This window comes from Podarcis vaucheri (genome assembly GCF_965113315.1).
Source record: "Podarcis vaucheri genome assembly, chromosome: 12".
NCBI lineage: Eukaryota > Metazoa > Chordata > Lepidosauria > Squamata > Lacertidae > Podarcis > Podarcis vaucheri.
The window spans coordinates 44,089,469-44,109,642 of NC_138750.1; the positions used below are offsets into that span (position 1 = coordinate 44,089,469).

The window sequence follows — 20,174 nt, forward strand, 5'->3', positions numbered from 1 at the left end:
TCATAAACAGAAGTGTTTAAACAGTGTTGGAGCACATGTTTTACATGCCAAAGGTCCAATGCTCAGTCTCTAGGTAAAGCTAGAAGAGTCTTGTCTGAAATCCCAGAGACGGGCTGTCATTAATGTAGATACTACTGAGCTAGGTGGACCAAATGTCCAACTCAGTATATAAGATAAGGTGTCCCTTTGACTATTGGCAGAAGATGCTATTTTCATTTTGTATTGTGTAATGTTTAATTGTAGCCATCAGTGGAGTCACATTTCTATTCATTAAGATGTTAAAAAATATTACTGAATGAACCTGAGATAAGAGCTATTTTATTAACTGAATTCATTCAATATTTTGCGGGATATTTGTTAAATATCATTTGTAGTGCTTTTAAAAAACCACGGATGAAAGCATTTGTACACTTTTTGCTGGATCTCAGATTCTGCTCTTATTTCCACCTGCAGAAAAGCTCAGATGCTTACCTCAGAGGCACACTCTTGCAAAGTTCCTACTACGGGTATTAACATATTTGAATGGGGGGACTTCAGTAACTGAGCCAGCAGGGGGATGCCTCCGGCTTTACGTATTGCTTCTTTATTCCTGGAACTTTTGCTACAGCTCCAGAGTGCCAAAGCTCCACATCGTGCCACTTCAATCTCTTTTCCCTGGAGTGGAGTGAGACTTGACGATCCCATGGATGAGCAGTCCAATAGCCCAACCTGATAGAAAAAGACAGATCGCTTATTGTCTTTAGTGAATGTCAGCAATAAAGGCAAATGTAGTATGCCCATACCAGAGAGCAGCACTGTGCATAAGACGCATCTGCCTGTAACTGATGTACTGAAGGTGAGTGAAGGAAAGAGGTTACACCTGTTCTCACACTGATGTTAGTTTCTGGGCCCAATTCAAGAAATTGTCTAAAACATCAAAGCATCTGAAGGCTGCCATACTTCCACTACCATGAATGCCTACTGAGATTTTGTGGCAAAGGCTTTTTTTCCCATGCATCTTCTGAGAGGTGTGTTTCGTGACTGCCTGTGGCCAGCATGGCCTTTACAATGTTTAGTCCAAGCCTCTGGAATTCCTTCCCTAAGAAACTTCGCCCATATCTTAGCTTTGTGGCGCAAATAATGATAACTTTAGCTTGTAAGACATTTGACATTCATTGGTACATTTGGCTTACGTATATAAATTCTGACCACCCTTTCCTGTTAGTTTAAATTGGTTTTTTTTATTTTAGAATTTTAAAATTATAATTTTAGTGTGTTGTTTCAGAGTGTTTACTGAAGACACTGCCTTGAGTATTTTTATTTATTTATTTAAATAAGGCAGGTTATAAGTTATACTATAAACTTTCCAATGAAAGGATAGGCATGGGCAAAGGAATAGAAGCTACCACAACACTGATTTCTGGATTGGAGCAACTGAAGCAAAGATGGTGTTGCAGAAATGCCTACCTTTTAGCAAAATAACAAAAGAAGATAAAGTGAAGATGAAAACTGTGATGCCAAGATTGATTGTTGTTTATCAGGTCTACTTACTAGTCTCTTGATTCCACCATGCTGCCGGACTGTTCTTCGGGCCCTCTTGAATCTGGCCACATTAGCTATGGTTTCAGCTGCCAAACATTTCAGATCTTGGTCTACAGAATCAAGTATCTCAACCATGATCTGTAATCCTCCAAGATCAGCAATTGTACGTCTGATTTGTGGATTTTGGCTAATTTCCTTCAGGATTTTTAATGAGCCAATCTAATCAGAGAAGAAATTACACAAGATTGTTTAATGTGGATATAGAGTTTGATTATTCAAGTAACATACGCTAAAATACTGTACGGGTAGACAGCTGAATGCAAAGAAGGTAAAATCATGTGGGATAGTGAGACTGCTTTCTTATGAGATTGTCCCCAGAATGGATGGGGAAAGCAGGGCTAAGCAGCAACTGCCTTCTGACTCGTGATAAGTAGCAGGAAAAAGGCACTAGAAAGTGTGGGATAACACTTCCTTTGACACAATGTCATCTAACCTTCCTGCAAACAAAACCAGAATGAACACTCACTAAAACAAGTGCCTTAGCAGCCTTGTGTTGCTGAAAGGAAGATGTCTCCATAACAGAAATCTACCATTCCACCATCTTTTTTTGAGTTTCAGCTGAGCTAAGCTACGGTTAACTGTGGTTAACATCCCAGTTTCTTACTTTTCATTCTGAAAGGAGAGCAACTTCATAAACGCTAGAAAGAATTTTGAGGGAGACTGAGAATGGCTCTGAAGTTCAGAGTCGTTTTATTTTCATGTTATATTACGGACAATACTAAGCTGTAGTTGCATTAAGGAGTAAGAGACCCACTGCTAATTGGGAAGTATCTGTCCTGGAAGTAAACATACAATTGCTGGACAACAGCTTCTAGAATCCATATAAAGCACAATTCAATCTGACAATTGAACTCACCTTACATTTGATTTCTTCGGTATAAAGCAAATTAATCAGCACTTCAAGGCCACCAACATCTCTGATTGCCAACTGACAAGTTTCTTGAGACAAGTTGAAATCTCTCATTGAACACAATGCAATTACAGTAGCTGTCTGGTTGCCAGCCTACAAAACAGAAATTTGAAATGTACAATAAAATACAACTTTGTACTATACAGTTGAGGGAGTTGGATATGTTTAGCCTGGAAAAGAGGAGCTTGAGAGACAATATGATAGCCATCTTCATCTATCTCAAGGGCCGTCACATGGAAGATGGTGCAAGCTTCTAGAGTAGGACTCAAACCAATGGATTCAAGTTACAAGAAAGGAGATTTCGACTAAACATGAGAAAGAACTTTTTGATGGCTAGAGCTGTTCGACGGTGGAATGAACTCCTTCGGAAGGTGGTGGACTCTCTTTCCTTGGAGGTTTTTAAGAAGAGGTTCGATGGCCATCTGTAACGGATGCTATAGTTGAGATTCCTGACTGCAGGGGGTTGGACTCATTGTTCAAAACTCCCATTGTTCTAGGTGCATTTTGCAACAGGGAATTTCATTAGTTCGAGCTGTTTCTGAGCTCTGGGTGCAGTAGTGCACCTAAGATTTCAGATTAAAACTGCAGAATGGAAGGAAAGGAGGACCTTTTTCTGCCTCCCCACTTCCAGCTACTCTCTTAAGACTGGTTAAGAGACCCTCTTAAGAATATTAGTGGGGTGGGCAGGGGAAGGACTACTAGACCATGTGAAAAATGAACATAATATTTTAGCTGAAGTTCATTCATTTTCAGCTTTGTATTCTTGTTATAAAAAAGCACACCTAGACATTCCGTTGTTGCGCCAACAAGCTAGGTTTAAGGTGCCATTTAGCTCCTAGTTTTCATATCTCAGTTTATAACACTGGTTGGACTAGATCAGGGCAAACTCGGCCCTCCAGTTATTTTGGGACTACAACTCCCATAATCCCTAGCTAACAGGACAAGTGGTCAGGGGTGATGGGAGTTGTAGTCCCAAAACATCTGGAGGGCCAAGTTTGCCTATGCCTGGACTAGATGACCCACGGGGTCCCTTCCAACTCTATGATTCTAAGAAATATTCTGACACAGAAAATGCATAACTAGAAAGAGGACAGAGTAATAAACACAAACAAAATGAAACAGGACAATAGCCATATTGTATCCTTTTTGTTAGAGTCTATTTGTTTATTCATTTCTGATTACTTTTTATTATTTATTTTATTACTACAGTGCCCACTGAAGAAAGCCCTTTGGGTGGTTTACAAAAGTCAATATCATACATACACTATCCTACAAAACCATATAAAAATCCCCATGAAAGCAACGTAAAGATCAAAACATTTTACCAAAAACTACCATAAAAACAAATCAGCATAAATTTAAATGAAGACCAGCCTAAAACCAGCAAGAAGAAACCAATTTGTCCAATCTAAAAGCATTAAAACATTTGAAATTAAAAGTTCTGTGAGACTGGCACCAAAAAGATTGTCATTTTATTTCTTTATTCCTTTATTTGGACAGCACCAGTGAAGTATAAATATTTCGAAGTCTGTTCAATCAAAGGTATATCTAAATCTGAACTAAACTCTTCCTAGCACTGGGTACCGTATATATTTATCTATTATATCGTGGCTGACATACAACAATGACATTCAATAGCCTTCTTCCACCTGCCTTGCTCCACCCTCCAGTCTCTGCTTCTCAATTTGTATTGTATTATTTTATGCGCTGTGGCTTGCCGTTGTTTAACTGATTGTAGTTTAGAAATTATTTATTGAAGAAGAAGAAGGGGAGTTTGGATTTGATATCCCGCTTTATCACTACCTGAAGGAGTCTCAAAGCGGCTAACATTCTCCTTTCCCTTCCTCCCCCACAACAAACACTCTGTGAGGTGAGTGGGGCTGAGAGACTTCAGGGAAGCGTGACTAGCCCAAGGTCACCCAGCAGCTGCTTCTGGAGGAGCGGAGACACGAACCCGGTTCCCCAGATTACGAGTCTATCGCTCTTAACCACTACACCACACTGGCTCTCTTGCAATTGTTAAAAGTGGATTTCTGTTTAATTTTTTATATGCTGATACTTAATATTATTCTGTACTATTCTAATGATTGTTGAATGATACTTTATTTCATGTATGTTGCTTATTTTAAAGTTATGTTTTATTATCACATTTTTTGCATTGCATTAGATTGTTATAAGGTGTACATTTTTTGTTTCTTCAGCTTGTAAACCGCCTTGGGTATTATAAGATAGAAATACAGTATAGTGGTACCTTGGGTTACATACGCTTCAGGTTACAGACTCCACTAACCCAGAAATAGTACCTCGGGTTCAGAACTTTGCTTCAGGATGAGAACAGAAATTGTGCTCTGGCGGCGTGGCAGCAGCAGGAGGCCCCATTAGCTAAAGTGGTGCTTCAGGTTAAGAACCGTTTCAGGTTAAGTACGGACCTCAGGAACGAATTAAGTACTTAACCCGAGGTACCACTGTATACAAATTAAAAGTGATGATGAGTGGCGATGATTCAATAAGGATGCAATTCTAATCCCGCCCCATCTTGATGGTGGAGTGGCAGGTAAAATAACATGCAGACATCTCTAAGCTGGCCTCTGCTAGTGGAGAGTACCATCAGCAGAAAGCCTAGATATGAGGTGTTTCAGTGTGATGCTTTGGAGCCCCAACAATCCCAAGAAAGATTTGATTCTAGGAGCTCTCAGGAAGAAGTAGTCTGGAGCTGTTGCAGCAAAAAACCTCCCCCCCTCTTTTTTGCCCTGGCATTCGATTGGGTGGCAGATCTGTCACTCCATTCTTTGCAAAAATGCTCAAGCAAGTATTTATTCACTCACAATAAATCTCAAGTAAAAAATATCTTTTTTTCTCTGCTTTTCAGGATTGCTTACACAGTTTAATATAGATTTTTTAAAGCAAAACCACAATAAAATAATTTTCATATGCTCTGACACATTAGTTCTATAGCATAACCATTACTACTGGTTGCCACAACAATTATTTTTTTTCTGTCTAGTATTTCTTACAGAATGCTTTCAAGGGCAAGTCTTAACAAACATGGAAATGGTTAGTTTTCTATTAAGTGTACACAAAAGCTGCATCATGTTGTTACAGCCATTGAAATCGGATACAGTATGTTGGATGCAAAATAAATTCTACTGGCATTGCAACAATCACTTTTAAAGCTTTAAATTAAAGGCAGGTTTCATTTCAGAAAGTCTAGCCCTTCTTATAGGATGGTTCAGCATAAATATCCACAAATTTAAATGAAAATGTAATATGAATTCTAAAAAGAATGTGTACCATGCTCACAGAGAAAACGTTTTCTAACCAATCTCTGGGCGGCAGCTGAATTTCAGCATCAAGGCAAATGACAGCTGTAAATAAAGAAAGCCATCTTTCTGAAAATATAAGAAATAGCCCATTTAACTCAGTGGGTTTAAAGGAACAATAACAATTACAGTATTACACAATGCAAAAAAATGTAGAGAGGTGAATACCAAACCGCATACATTAGTTAATACAAAACAATTACAAATATGAAACTTTGTCTGCCTAATGACTTTTCTTGTGAGTAAGCCAAAGTAAGGGGAAATAATGGAAAAGATGTCTCTGTTACTCCTTATAGAAATTTCTCACTTGGTTAGCACAATGGGTCTGGTTCACAAACTCCACAGGCTCCTTGGAGTCCATATGGCTCTTGTAGAATTCGATTCTGAGCATTCTCTTCTACACAGATCACATCCAAAAGAGAAGCAAATGTCTCATTTCCCTGCATATATTCCTATTTTGACTCCTCTGTGGGACAAAAGGAGCTCTGTTGTCAACCAAAGGAGACCTTTTGACAGAGAGATTATAAAAAGGACTCCGACACACATGGATGGATATGGGAATATACAGTGGTGTCTCGCAAGACGAAAAGAATCCGTTCCGCGAGTCTCTTCGTCTTGCGGTTTTTTTGTCTTGTGAAGCAAGCCCATTAGCGGATTAGCGGGCTTAGCGGATCAGCTGATAAGTGGCTTAGCGGCTTAGGATCAGCTGATAAGCGGCTTAGCGGATCAGCTGTTAAGCGGCTTAGCAGCTTAGGATCAGCTGATAAGCGGCTTAGCGGCTTGGGAAAAAGGGGGGGAAAGGAAAAAAACCCCGCAGGAACTCGCAAGACATTTTCGTCTTACAAAGCAAGCCCATAGGAAATTCGTTTTGCGAAGCACCTCCAAAACGGAAAACCCTTTCGTCTAGCGGGTTTTCCGTCTTGCGAGGCATTCGTCTTGCGGGGCACCACTGTATTACAAACTGCTGTCGTATCTGCTTAACTATACCTGTTCCTCTATATGCACCCATTAATATTATATCCTCCAAAGCACCATTGTTATTGAACATGCTTTAAAACGTGTTAAAGTTTGTAAGCACAATTTTAAAAGCTAGACTTACAAGACTTTAAATGTGAGCGAACTAGAGCAGTATTGTCGGATTCTTTGGGGGGGGGAGGTGAATTGAGCAGTATAGATTTAGCCCTTATCTTAATTAACTAACGAAGGAGCTGGGAAGTTTGACTCTTAAAAGGCTATGCTCTGATTACATCTCAGGTGCCATGAGGGCTAAGCTTACTGCATCACAACAAAGTATATTGCTAATTATATGAAACTGTGATGCAAAGTTCAGCTTTTTAATTTGAAAAGTTATTTAGTTTATGCACAACTTTTACTTAAGCAGGTGTATTACTAATACTATTTATTTAGAAATATCCTATTATTGGCTGAAGGTGATTTACAAACATACCATAAAAAGAACTAAAAAAGCTTATATATATATATATATGAGAGAGAGAAACAATTCAAAATGAAAACCTAAGGTATTATGTGGTTGCACTGCTTGTTGGAATGAAGGTGTAAGTATCCCAGTACCGTCTTAGCACAGGGTTTTTGTTTTTCGTTTCAAAGAAAAACACAAGCGTGTTTCTAAATGTTCATTTTTCTGCTCCAACTTTTCATTCTATTTTACAGAACACAGGTCAAGCTGCAACTTGTTAGAGATGAGTTATGGACAAGTATAACTGAGTTATGGAATAATTCCTTGCCCCATTTCCTGAATCCTCTGGAGTTCTTGGGCTATAGCCTGGCAGTGAATAAAACATACAGATTAAAATAACCAGGGCCAGTGGAAAATCATAACCATGATAAAAATCACAGATTCCATAATGTTCACATTACATGTCTGTAGCGCATGGAAAATGACTATTGTTTAAGAGCTAATTAAGGACTGACACCGTCAGGCCTGGTATGTCTCAATAACAAGGGAGTGCATGCAGTGAAATTCAGATTAAAACTATTACCAGGCTTTCTGCTAACAAAACAGAATAAAAAATAATAATCACAAGACACAGAAAGAACCATTCTTTCCATATTGGAATCAAAGGGTGGTACTGGGCCATTGCTTATACCTCTCAGCTACATGACTCCCTGACCTCTTCATCTTGCAAAGCGTACAAAACGTACACTGAGGGAGACTAAACATAATCTGGACTGTGGCTTGTCTCTCGCTGCTGGTAGCCAAGATTTGCACTTGGCAAAAGGAGAAGGGCAGAAAGATGAAGCAGACTGGCAGAGGCACTGGGCCTGTCATTCATATCACTGGTTCCCAGTGAAGACTGTAGAGCAGTCTCGCCCAAACTGCGGCCTTCCAGACATTTTGCACTACAACTCTCATCACTCCCAATCAACGTGCGATGCGTAGTCCAAAAGGTCTGGAAGGCTGCTCTAGAGTGTGGCGAGTTCTTCCTAAACGCTCCGCAAACAGCAGTAAATTGGGACACTTCATCGTTCATTTTGTTCTGATATGGTGAGGAACTTGACCATTATGTGATCTATCGTATTTTCCGCTCTATAGGACGCACCTGACCATAGGACGCACCTTGCTTTAGAGGGGGAGAGCAAAAAAAAATAATAATCTCGCCCTCTCTGTGCAGCACCCCTTCAGCAAAGCGGCAGGAGAAACGGAGCCCCTTCTATTTCTCCTCCCGCTTCACTGAAGGGGCGCTGTGCAGAGAGGGAAAGCTGTGTAGCGCCTCTCCAGCGAAGGAAAGCCAGGAGAGCAAGAGGGATCGGTGCACACCGACCCCTCTCACTCTCCAAGCTTCAGCAAAAGCAAAGCGAAGCCTCTGGAGCGCAGCGTAGCTATCCCTAAAGCCTACCGGAGCGCTCCCACTGCGCTTCGGAGGCTTCGCATTGCTATTGCTGAAGCCATGGAGCCTGCATTCGCTCCATAAGACGCACACACATTTCCCCTTAATTACTGGAGGGGGGAAGTGTGTCTTATAGAGCGAAAAATACGGTAAGCACCAGCGGCTAGCAAACACATACTGGATTTCGCACCTGTAAGAAATAGCAACACTGATATCTTAAGTTCATTTTTCTGAGGCCTAAATTGCACACTGCATATTTTAACTGCAGCCTGATGGCATTTAAGTGATTAAAAAGTCCCTTCTGTGGGTGGAAACTGGGACTAGAGAAGGAGCAGGAGGTACAAGGCATCACTGAACTCCTTCTCCAACCTCAACTCGCAGACACACAGCAGGAGATGAACCACCACCACCGGGGCTTGCACACGTGCATCTAAAACCTCTCCATAAGCTGGTTTATGCAGTCAACATGTATAGGAAACAAATTTGGAGAAAAATTAAACGATATGCTTTCCCTTTTGTTTCAGCAATGAGAATCAGGGCATTGAGAAAAGGGGTGGGTGCCCAGACTGGCTCAGTGTTTTACAGCAATATTGTTAAGTGCACTTTTTGAAAGTCTATAGAAGAGTGCATACCCTCCAACACGTTGAGTCCCAAAACCAGGATGCACATCTCCTGTCCGTGCTCCTGCGTGAGTCATGTGACCCGCACGAGATCACAGAGCCACTTTTTTCAGGGCCATGGTCTAAGGTAAAGGGACCCCAGACCAATAGGTCCAGTCGTGACCGACTCTGGGGTTGCGGCGCTCATCTTGCTTTATTGGCCGAGGGAGCCGGCGTACAGCTTCCGGGTCATGTCTCCAGCATGACTAAGCCTCTTCTGGCGAACCAGAGCAGCGCACGGAAACGCCGTTTACCTTCCTGCTGGAGCGGTACCTATTTATCTACTTGCACTTGACGTGCTTTTGAACTGCTAGGTTGGCAGGAGCAGGGACTGAGCAACAGGAGCACACCCCGTTGCGGGGATTCGAACTACCAACCTTCTGATCGGCAAGTCCTAAGCTCTGTGGTTTAACCCACAGCGCCACCTGCGTCCCCGGGCCATGGTCTAATGGCACACCAAAACGTCTGCTTTGGGGCATTGCTTTTTAGGGCAAGATCTTGGTGCAAAATTGCACAAGATCACAGTGACCAAAATGGCAACCATGCTCTCGTGGGGGGGAAATGAGATGTCCCAGTTTTTCTGGGACACTTGCAGGTTATGATAGTGTACTTTTTTTGTATGCTTTTTTTTTGCCAGCTCACATGGGCATTGGGTGTCACTGCTGGTGCTGCAGTGCACAAAAGCCTTTTAAACGAAAGGTAGGGACTCCTAAGGTTTGTGCAAGTATACTCCGTTTTTCACTTGAACCCTGAGGTCCACCAAGTGGAGCCAGGTACAAAATAGTGGCTCAGAAAGGTGCAACAAGGAACTCTGAGCACACACTAAGCTTGGGAACCCAAACTTTCTTGATATCTGCAGCCTAATTTAGGAGAGAGAGAAATTGTGGTGGTTGTTGTTGTCACCATCATTAAATCAATGGGAGGTGAAAATTCTGCTGGCCTAATGCAGATTACTCAGAGATAAAGCAACAGATGCTGATCAACTTTCACTCCTGTTTCATCACCAAGCTTCTACGATGCTCCCATAGACCAATCAGAGGACACATGGCAAGGACATCACTTCGGAAACTGGTGCTTCTGTCTGGTGTCAAATGCCAGAGAAAGCACTGCACACTTCTCAAAGTGGGGCTGATAATAGGGGAGAGAGCTGAGGATGAACTGCTCTCAGCATCTGGCAAGAGTTGCAGCTGCCACAAGTGGGTGTGGGGTCATGGCTGGGCCTGCAACAGTGTCTGCGAAAGAAATTTAACAAGACTAATCTGGGAAGAACCATTGCTTCTTCAGGCTGTCAAGGAAACAACAAGCAGCTGAGCCTGAATAAAAAGTTGGGCAATTTAGTTGCAATGGAGCCAATGGATTTTCCAAGGGAAAACTAAACCATATGAACAGAGTATTTAACTACAAGGGGAACAATGCTTTCAGGGAATAAACAATTCACTGGCTCAGCAAGCATACGTCTTAAACTCACTGAAGAAGACTACTGAGATCTCGGGGCAAGCCTGAAAAATTACATCTCTCAGATTGTGGCATCTGATTCAAACATACATGGGCCTGCATGCCATATGATAGCATCTGGAATATTACCTAGTTTTGATCAGTTTAAATAATTTTGTTTTGTTTTTTAAAAAGCGATATAAAGAATAAGAAAAGAAAACAATTTAAGGACAATTCCACCCGCAACGTCCCACCCTGCAAAAAAACCCCTGAATTTTCAGTTGCCAGGTGGACACCCATTTCAGCCTCTGAACGTAGAACATCTGCGTACCTTGAGCCTTGTTAGATTGGTCCAAAAATCAGTCTAATCCAGCATCATGTTTCACATAATGGCTGACCAGGTAATTCCTGGAAGCCCCTAATAAGTCCTCCCCATTTCCTCCCCCCCCCGAACCATGAATTCAGTAGCATATCCATATAGCCTCTCGAAATGAGATTTCTATTTAGCTGCTCTGCTTAAAAGCCCTTGTGGTTTTAAGAGGTGGTGCAAAGAATGGATGCCAATTGTGGCACAACTGTGGCACAAACCATATTTACAGAGTATTTAACTACAAGGGGAACAATGCTTTCATTGTCCATCATTTCAGGCCAATATAATTTGTGATACAATCCAGGTGGCAGAATATTTTGGGTTTCCAAGTCAAACACAAGTGGTGTATCACATGAGACATTAGATCAGGTAAAACAACTGCAGGTGTCCCTCGGCAACAAGCTGTTATGGCGCTAGGCTCCATGGCTCTTTTTCTTTATCATAGCAGAAACAGGCATCGGCAGGAGTGGTGACACACTGTTGCCTTATGTACATAAAATGAATTACACTGTGTCCTACAGGAATCCAGTGGTGGTCCTTGACCACTTAAACTGCAGTGAATGCTTGTTTCCAAAATCTGCTAGAATATAGTAATGTGTAAGAGTAGAACTAAGAAAGTATACAACACAGTACTTAAAAGTAAAGTAATTTTGAACCTCTACATTTATGAATGCCCTTCTTTGGGCATTCAATTTTACTGGCCAATTATTGATTACATTATTTATCTGGGGTTTTTCCTGAAAAAAGGTTGACTCCACATGCTTGAATCTTTAACTTTTGTGACTACTACAGTCATAAATTTTCCTTTATCAACCAACAGAGTTTTGAAGAGCCAGCATTATCTTTTCTTTTCTTTCCTTCCTCCCCTTTCGGCCTTTTCTTCTTCTTGGAGAGTTCCCTTCTTTCCTTTCGAGTGCTATTTGCATGAGCAATTACATTACCATCTATACTTAATGGATCGTGAATAAAAAAAATCTAGTATAACTAGTTCATAACTCATTTTCCAGCTGCTATCTGTGCAGCTAATTTGATCCAGCAACATCGTACAGTGCTTAAAACAATCCATCCAGCAAAAAAGAATGAAACAAATTAAAAGGCTTGTATAACTTTTGACATTTATGGAAGGGTCTAGAGAAAAGCAGTCTCTCGATTTTTTCCCTAAGCCAATCTTAAGCAATTCAACTTTCCACTCTATGATTATGAGCATCTAAATCCAAGGAGATAACAAGAGGCAAATAAACATTTATTTTGGAAAGCTACTATGATGGATATATGGCCTAATTAGAAGCACAGCAAAGGACAATGCAACAGGACTGTCACCACACTTCCCTTTCATGTAGGGAGAGCCTGCGAGTCACTGTTTATCATTCACCCTTCTCTTTTGCAATCTACAATGGTCTTTTAGCAGCTATTTCCCCCTCTGTCATCTGCAGAACATTAATTTGTCACAAGGTTTGAAGCCTTTTTTTGTAACTGAAAATTGATTTGGAACTGTTGATAGTCTTTATTTATATGTATATCGTGAATTGGCTCGACTGTTGACTATTGTCTTCCCCCAGCCTTTAGTAATGAAGACATTAAATAGAAATGTTCTATTATTTATGGAATTGATAGTGTTGCCTATGAAACATGGCCTGTGCAAAACTATACATGAAAAGTACTGTATTTTTTGCTCCATAAGACACACTTTTTTCATCCTAAAAAGTAAGGGGAAATGTCTGTGCATCTTTTGGAGCGAATGTGTGGTCGATCACTGGCTCCCTGTCCAGCCTCGCCCCCTTGCCCAGCCCTCCATTGTTGAATGTTCTGCAGATGGAGGCTGTTTGTTTCTCCAGCAACATGTGACTGGCTGATTAGATTATCTGTCTGGAAACTGTAGAAACAGCTCCCTTTCCTTTCCTAAAGAAGCTGCAGAACTGTGAGTTGGACCCCATAAAAACAGGATTTTTTCCCTTTGCAAAGTAAGCTCAACAACTTTGAGCTGATCCTCAAAAAAAGGGGCTTTTCCCCTTTGCAAAAGAAGCTGCAGAACTTTGAGCTGATCCCCAAAAAACCAGGGCTTTCCCCCTTTCCTCCTCTAAAAACTAGGTGCGTCTTATGGTCAGGTGCATCTTATGGAGCGAAAAATACAGTAGTACATGAAAGGTACGTTAGCAGATCTGGCGGGGGAGCTGGAGGAACAAAGAGATAGGTCTAATTGGAATGACTAGCTAATTTTTTACCTCTTGCCTAAAAGAACAGATTGGACCAGCCTGGGTAGCTCAGTTGGTTAGAGCGTGGCACTGATAACACCAAGGTTGAGGGTTCAATTCCCATATGGGACATCTGCATACAGAGGTTTGGACAAGATGATCTTCAAGGTCCCTTCCAACTCTACAATTTGATAATTCATTGATTCTATGAGATTTCTCAACACTCAGTTCAAGGCCTGGCTCAGGTGTCTCATTTGTCAGCAATGGCAGTGGCCAGGAAACAGGGAAGCGGGTAGGGGAGCCCTATATGTCATTTTAGGCAGGCAGAGATTCATCTGGTGTGCCAGGGTTTTGGAGATCCCATTGTCTCTCACCATCCTCATGCCACGAGCCCTATGAATGGCCATGCTCAAGGTATGTTCACCAAATGAAATAGAAATTAGAGGAAAGATCAGCTAAAAATGAATACATCTGCCTGCCAACAGGTGTATGCATGGTTGTTGTTTTTTAACGCACACGCAATAGCGAGAGGGGAAATCAAACAGAAGTGTAGAGTAATCCATCACAGCAGTTAATTAGAGTAAGCATCGCTGGAAGAAATAACTAATCAATTATGAAATCAATTAGCAAAGAGGAATTAATTCCAGAGGGAGCAGGTGTTTAAACGCCGCAGGGAAAGTAAGGGAAGAAAGCAGACAAGGAGTCTGAGGTGGAAGGGTTGGAATTAACACAACAACATATTCTGAACTACAAATGGCAATGAAAACTATTGAGTAAAAGACACACAACCACAACAACAACAACAACAACAACCACCACCCTGGAACGTCACATAAAAAAAAACAGTAAAATAAGGCCAGAAATAACCAAGTGATTAAAAGCTCTTCTTCAAGAAAGGGCGGGGAAAATGAAATGCCACTGAAGACAAGAGGCAACTCAGAAGCCTCAGAGAGTGATGGCACTTTTCTACCTTTTAAGCAAGTGGAAGCATAATGATATCCCCATAGCTGGTGTCCGAGGCCTCTGGAGAACCCTTGGTCTCCCATCATCCTCACATCATGAGCCTATGAACGCCTCATGGCATGCTTGTATCATGTTTCCTGCAACTAGCAAGTGTGTGTATGGCACAATAATAGTACTCCTGTGTGTTACTTGATAGTTTAAGAACACAAATTTGCAATATTCATCTAATGCTAGTTTATGTTTCTTCATACTTCTGTCATAGTCAAGGAGAAGTGTTCTGGAATTAATTATATATGCTTTATCTGTATAGACCAAGTCTGCTGTTCTTCCTAGTCTTCGAGACAAGAAATGGGAGATAAAAGGCCGTGCTCTTTAAATTTAATAGAAATTCTTACATGGCGTTTTCATATGTATGTCATAGATAACATAGGAAAGTGAAAATAAATTGAGGGTCTTCCATTTTAAAACAAAGCACAAGAAATAGTTTTGTTTTTCATTACAGCTACAAAACTGATACTGTGGGTCACTGATTTGCTTTTACAGAAAAGAGATTTATGCTGTTGTTGTTTTGCTCTTGTTTAGATCCTTGCTTGTACAAAGATTGCATGTCTGCTCCTGTATCTCTGCATTTTCTTTCATTTTCAGAGGCAAAAATAAATACAGCTCCACATGACAGTCTTTTTTTTGCCCGTTGCAGCAAATCAGAAACCTGAATCTCAAGTTTGTATAACTGTCATGTAAGAAAACAAACCCATGAGGATAAAGAGCTTCAATCTGAGTGAATCTTATACAAAGTTGCATACAGTCCTATTTATCACTCCTTCTCCAAATGTAGTTACTAATGTAGACAAAACAGCACCATCCGTGCACAACAGAGATGTTACCAGCAGACCTGGGGAAAATTTCAAGTTTTCTAGAAATCCAAATACTTAGTGGGGGAAACCCCAAACAGCCCAATAAACACTGAGCATGCTCAGTGGCCATGGAATGCTAACAGACAGCTGGGCAGAGGTAAGAAAACTGGGAGGTGAGAGGGTAATTGAGTATCCTGGGAGACGGCATGGCTGGCTGGCTGGCTGGCATTCTGACTAGAAATTTGTTGCTGATCCCACTGGTATATTTTGATGTCAAAGTCAATGCATTTTCTCTCTCCCTGGATTAGCAAACTGTGGGCACAATCCCCAGTCTGCTGGACTGAGACAGCCTTGCTATTCCACTCAGATTCAACATGCATACCAGCGGAGCATGACTGATGCTGCGATCATAGGCATTTGTTTGGAGTAAAAATGGAATTGCAGGTACTCCTAAAAAATAAATACGTTAAAGCTTCCAAAAGAGAAAAATGGTGCAATTTGAATAGCAACATGGGAGAAAAGAAACAAACTGGAATGAAGTTTTGTATTGAGTTAGAACACAAACATAATTTTATTATTTGCAGCCTTTTAAATAAAAGTTAAAGTTTGTTTACCTTTATATATTTCACTAATTTTTGAATTTGCCAATATTCCGATGGCAAATCAGTGTTAATCTCCTGGTGGCGTTCAGGTTGTTCATCTTCCTCTTCACTCTCTGAGGAGCTTTCACTAACATCTTCACTCTTTGCTGGAAGCTTACTAAACAAAAAATAAATAAAACCACTTACATTAGATATTATGGACAGAAAGATGAAATCTATCAGACAGTTCTGGTGTGCAACTTCATTCTAATGTGGTTTACAGAGAGCCCTTATGCATGCCACACTGAAATGGTAATCTGCATATAATGCATATTAGCAACCTTTCATGTAGTCATACAGGCACTGTTTATTATCATCGTAAAACTAGTGTAGCTGTTGGAACACTTGTTATTATTATGATTTATTAAATTTGTATACCGCCTCCATCCATAAATCTCAGAGTGGTTCACGACATAAAAAATACAAGCTAATAAAACACAAAATACCTAGTATCACACCAGTATCACACACCGCCACACACATTTCATTCTGAGGACCTAAGTACCACATAACCAAAACACTTAAACATGCATCATCTCTGCAACACTTAACAGTAAGGTATACTCCATATCTGAGCTCATGCTCTGAAGGACAAACTAGACGTAGGTTGGGGACACATGGAGTGTCTCCTCACAATTTTTGTTTTTACTTTATTGCAGCATTGGGAGGTTCCCGCGTGCCATTTTTTTCTAGTCAACTTTCCCTACCCAAGCAGTTTTTCTCTTACATAGAGGGGGGGAAATACATGGACACAGTATCATTTATTTGTGTGCATTTAGAACAGCACACTGAGGTGGGCATAATCTTTCCTGGGAAAACAGTCTGCAAGCGAAAATGTTGAGTACACTCTTCCCCAACCCCCAACCCATCTGCTCCACTAATATTATGTTATAGCTGTTTTATAATCAAGTTGGCTAGTTTCAATAACTAACTTCGTTATGTTACGTTTACACAATCCACTGTTGTGTCCCACACAGGGTAGGGGATATCTATTTATATAACATCAAAATTATTTGTTTTGACCCATATTATTATTTCATGTTGATGAACTCTCTGAAATCAGAGAAAGAATGTGACTGAACATGACAACTCTTGGAAGAGAGGCATTCATTTGCTTTTCAGATTTTGATACCAGATCAGTCCCACAACATTAAATAGAGACACGGGGAAGAGATTACAAAAAAATAAAAAATAAAAAACTCGCCTGGAAGGGATACTTCAATTCCAAGAGCAAAGGCTTTTAAAAAAATCAATCTGTCCCTGTACCCTGGTTAAGAAATGTGAGCTAAGGAACTGTCTGTTAAGAGCCAAGTTACTGGTACAGTAAGCCAAGCAATCATCTCCTCTCTGACCATGATTGGAAAAATGGTAGCAGATGCAAGTATGAGACAATCCTGCCAGAACCAACAGGTTTATATTTTCAGCTTGGGAGTTCCCTCTTCGGTCATGCACAGGAGTGGGAATAACCAAAGAACTTTCCATTTCAGAAACAACCGAAGAGTCTCAGTTGATGATAGCACAGTCTGGTTTAGACTATTCGATTAGATTTTTTTGCTAATTTGAGGTGCTGATATCACATAGTTAGCTTCCTGGGGGTTTTTTCCATTCAAGGAAGAGGCTTATAACATTTGTTTGGGAGCCGCCCAGAGTGGCTGGGGAAACACAGCCAGATGAGCGGGGTAAAAATAATAAATAATAAATTATTATTATTATTACTATTATTATTATTATTATTATTATTATTATTATTATTATTATACATAGAGATTACATACCCTTTACCAGAACCGGGGGATGTTGCTCCCGTTCTTTTCTTGCTTTCTGGAGGGGTCAGTTTCATTTCCTTTTCATCCTTGCTTTCTTTCCTTGCTTTGCCCCTAAATATTTAGTTTTTGTTTGTTAATATGACATTCAACATTATTGTGAATACACCATAAATGTGTGTGTACATTTATATCTGGAAAAGTTACTTGATCAATCAGATAGATTTAAATTGCTTAATGCCACCAAAAAGGCCAAAAGATAACCTGTTTTTAAGGATATAATGCTCCCTGCCTCAGGATGTCTTTACAAATTAGCAAGAAGGGCTGCTGAATTTTAAAATGTTGCCCACAATTTAATGCACATTTAAATGTGCACTGAGCCTAATGATTTCAATGGACCTGATCACACTTAATTCTTTATTGGCCCATGGTCATGATATTTAGTATGAAAACACTCAGTTGCACTTTTTCTTCTTTTTTTCCAGCAGTTTTCACAACAATATTATATATATATATTATATATATATATATATATATATATATATATATATATATATATATGTTTTGTCTTCTCTTGGATTTTTTTAAACCAATGATCTGCTCTTGTATTACACTTGTTAAGAAAAATACAAAACATTGCCCAATTAGAAAAACTAATTAGTTCTTAAAACATCAAAATTCTTTAAAGCCCCCTCATAATACAAATGCAGTGTGAGGGTGGGGCAAGAACTTAAATAAAGATTTGGACATCAAGGAGAGAGTGCAGTCCACAAACTGCAGATATGGATAATAACAGCATCCAGCAATGAGCCTAAGACGTTCTGTTCTGACCATGACTTGGTTTGGCCTTGGTAGCTGGGCCATTTGTGTGTGTGTGTGTATGTGTGTGTGTGTGTGTGTGTGTACACACACACTATCACAGCAGGGTTGAAAATCACACACATGGGCAATCACAGTAAACCTCCTGGAATAAAACAAACAAAAAATGTAGGACTATTTAATACTACGTACAGCATTTTCCTTCTAGCTCGGCAAGTGAGAGATGTCTCCCTGTGCCAGTACTACTGACCACAGATGCAAGCTGGCTGTACTGAACCATTTGGAAAGAGAACAATAAAATTCTGAGAAAAGGACCATAGATACTGCATTACTGGGGAGTATCGGTAGTATTTCCTTAAAATACTACTATATATTTAGATCCTTATATATATATGGGTGTTGCCCAGATCTTTTAAAAATAATACTTGAACTTTTTTTGGGGGGGAGGGGGTTAAAATCACATAGTGCTAATTATTTCTTTTAAACCATTAATTTTAATTGGCAATATCTGTCAAAAGAGTTACATACTCTCGGGAGCCAGGCATGCTCTTCCACTTAAGAGATGGTTCTAATTTCTTGCTCTCAGTAGGCTTGGTTTTTACATGAGGACTCTTAGGCTTCTCATATACATTCTTTTCTGCATAGTCGTAAAACTTTTGGGCTTGGCCATAATCATCTGCCTCAACCGCTTCCATATGTTGATAATGTTTTTCATACTTTGGTTCATCAAAAAAAGTATACTTCTAATAAGAGATGAAAATATTTGAGGGGAGGGGGGAGAACATCACATTTCCACATGAATAAAACATGCTGAAAAATTTGCAAGCTAAAGGAAATCTAGGAAGATTGGTTTTATAGGGTTTTTTTTCCTGCTGGCATATGAAAAATTCCAGCATTCCTCCCGGTTTACAAAAGGAGAAAAAAAATACAACCTCCCTACTAATCAACGCAAGATTAAAAATTAAAAATTTAACATTTTTAAAAAGAAAAGATTATGATTGGCAAAATCTCAAAATGGAACATCCCAAAATGGATCTAATATTGACTTACTAAATAAGCTTGTGATACAAATATCACAAGTTATTCAGAATTAATTTACGTAGATTAATATCCAGTTTTACAATGCAAAGTGGCTCACGTGAGGAAAATATAAGGAATACATTCAAAACAATACACTTGAAACAGAGCAAAACAAAAACAGCAGAGGATTCAGCTGGAGCAGAAGTAGAAGCCTTATGCAGCTGGTGTCAGAGAACTGCTTTGCAGGGGCCTTGAGAACACTGACCATTTTTCCTCCTAGTGAACAAGCCTAGGAGTCATGGGAAATTTACCCAATGCAACTCGGAAGAAACATTACTGAAAGTTTTAAAAGAAATTAAGTTCTTCAGGGGCATCATTAACTATTAAACAATCTATAGTGCATTGCCATCGGAATGGACAGTGGAAAATGTAAAAAGTGGAAAACCTCTAGTAAAGAAAGCTCGTGCGTGTTTTATATTACGTATTTTGTGATCTGTGCTGTAGGCCGCCCAGGGTCTATTGATGAAGGGCGGTTTATTGATGATGATATTATCACAGTTGTACCTCAGCTCCCGACGATTGAAAACCGAAAGTGACTGTTCCGGTTTTCGAACTTTTTTGGGATGCCAAACATCTGGAGTGGCTTCCGCTATTGTTTCCGGCGCACCTGCACAGTCATGAACCAATCGGAAGCCACACCTTTGTCTCCGAACGTTTCAAAAGTCCAATGGACTTCCAGAATGGATTCCACTCGACTTCTGAGGTACAGCTGTATTATTATTATTATTCCTAATACAAT

General features: G+C 40.1%; 1 protein-coding gene across 6 annotated transcripts in view; it reads right to left on the bottom strand.

The window, feature by feature from the left end:
* Positions 1-20,174, bottom strand: part of ODAD2 (outer dynein arm docking complex subunit 2) — a 93,025-nt gene that overhangs the window by 41,032 nt on the left and 31,819 nt on the right. For 5 of the 6 annotated variants that reach the window (XM_082193749.1, XM_082193750.1, XM_082193746.1 and 2 more), the window contains exons 8-13: positions 18,884-19,098; positions 17,549-17,650; positions 15,747-15,891; positions 2,438-2,584; positions 1,531-1,740; positions 472-708 (exon numbers count right to left, since the gene is read on the bottom strand). In XM_082193749.1, coding sequence (XP_082049875.1) covers positions 472-708; positions 1,531-1,740; positions 2,438-2,584; positions 15,747-15,891; positions 17,549-17,650; positions 18,884-19,098 — 1,056 coding nt within the window. The remainder of the gene's footprint in view (positions 1-471; positions 709-1,530; positions 1,741-2,437; positions 2,585-15,746; positions 15,892-17,548; positions 17,651-18,883; positions 19,099-20,174) is intronic. The other variant, XM_082193751.1, reaches the window with a different exon arrangement.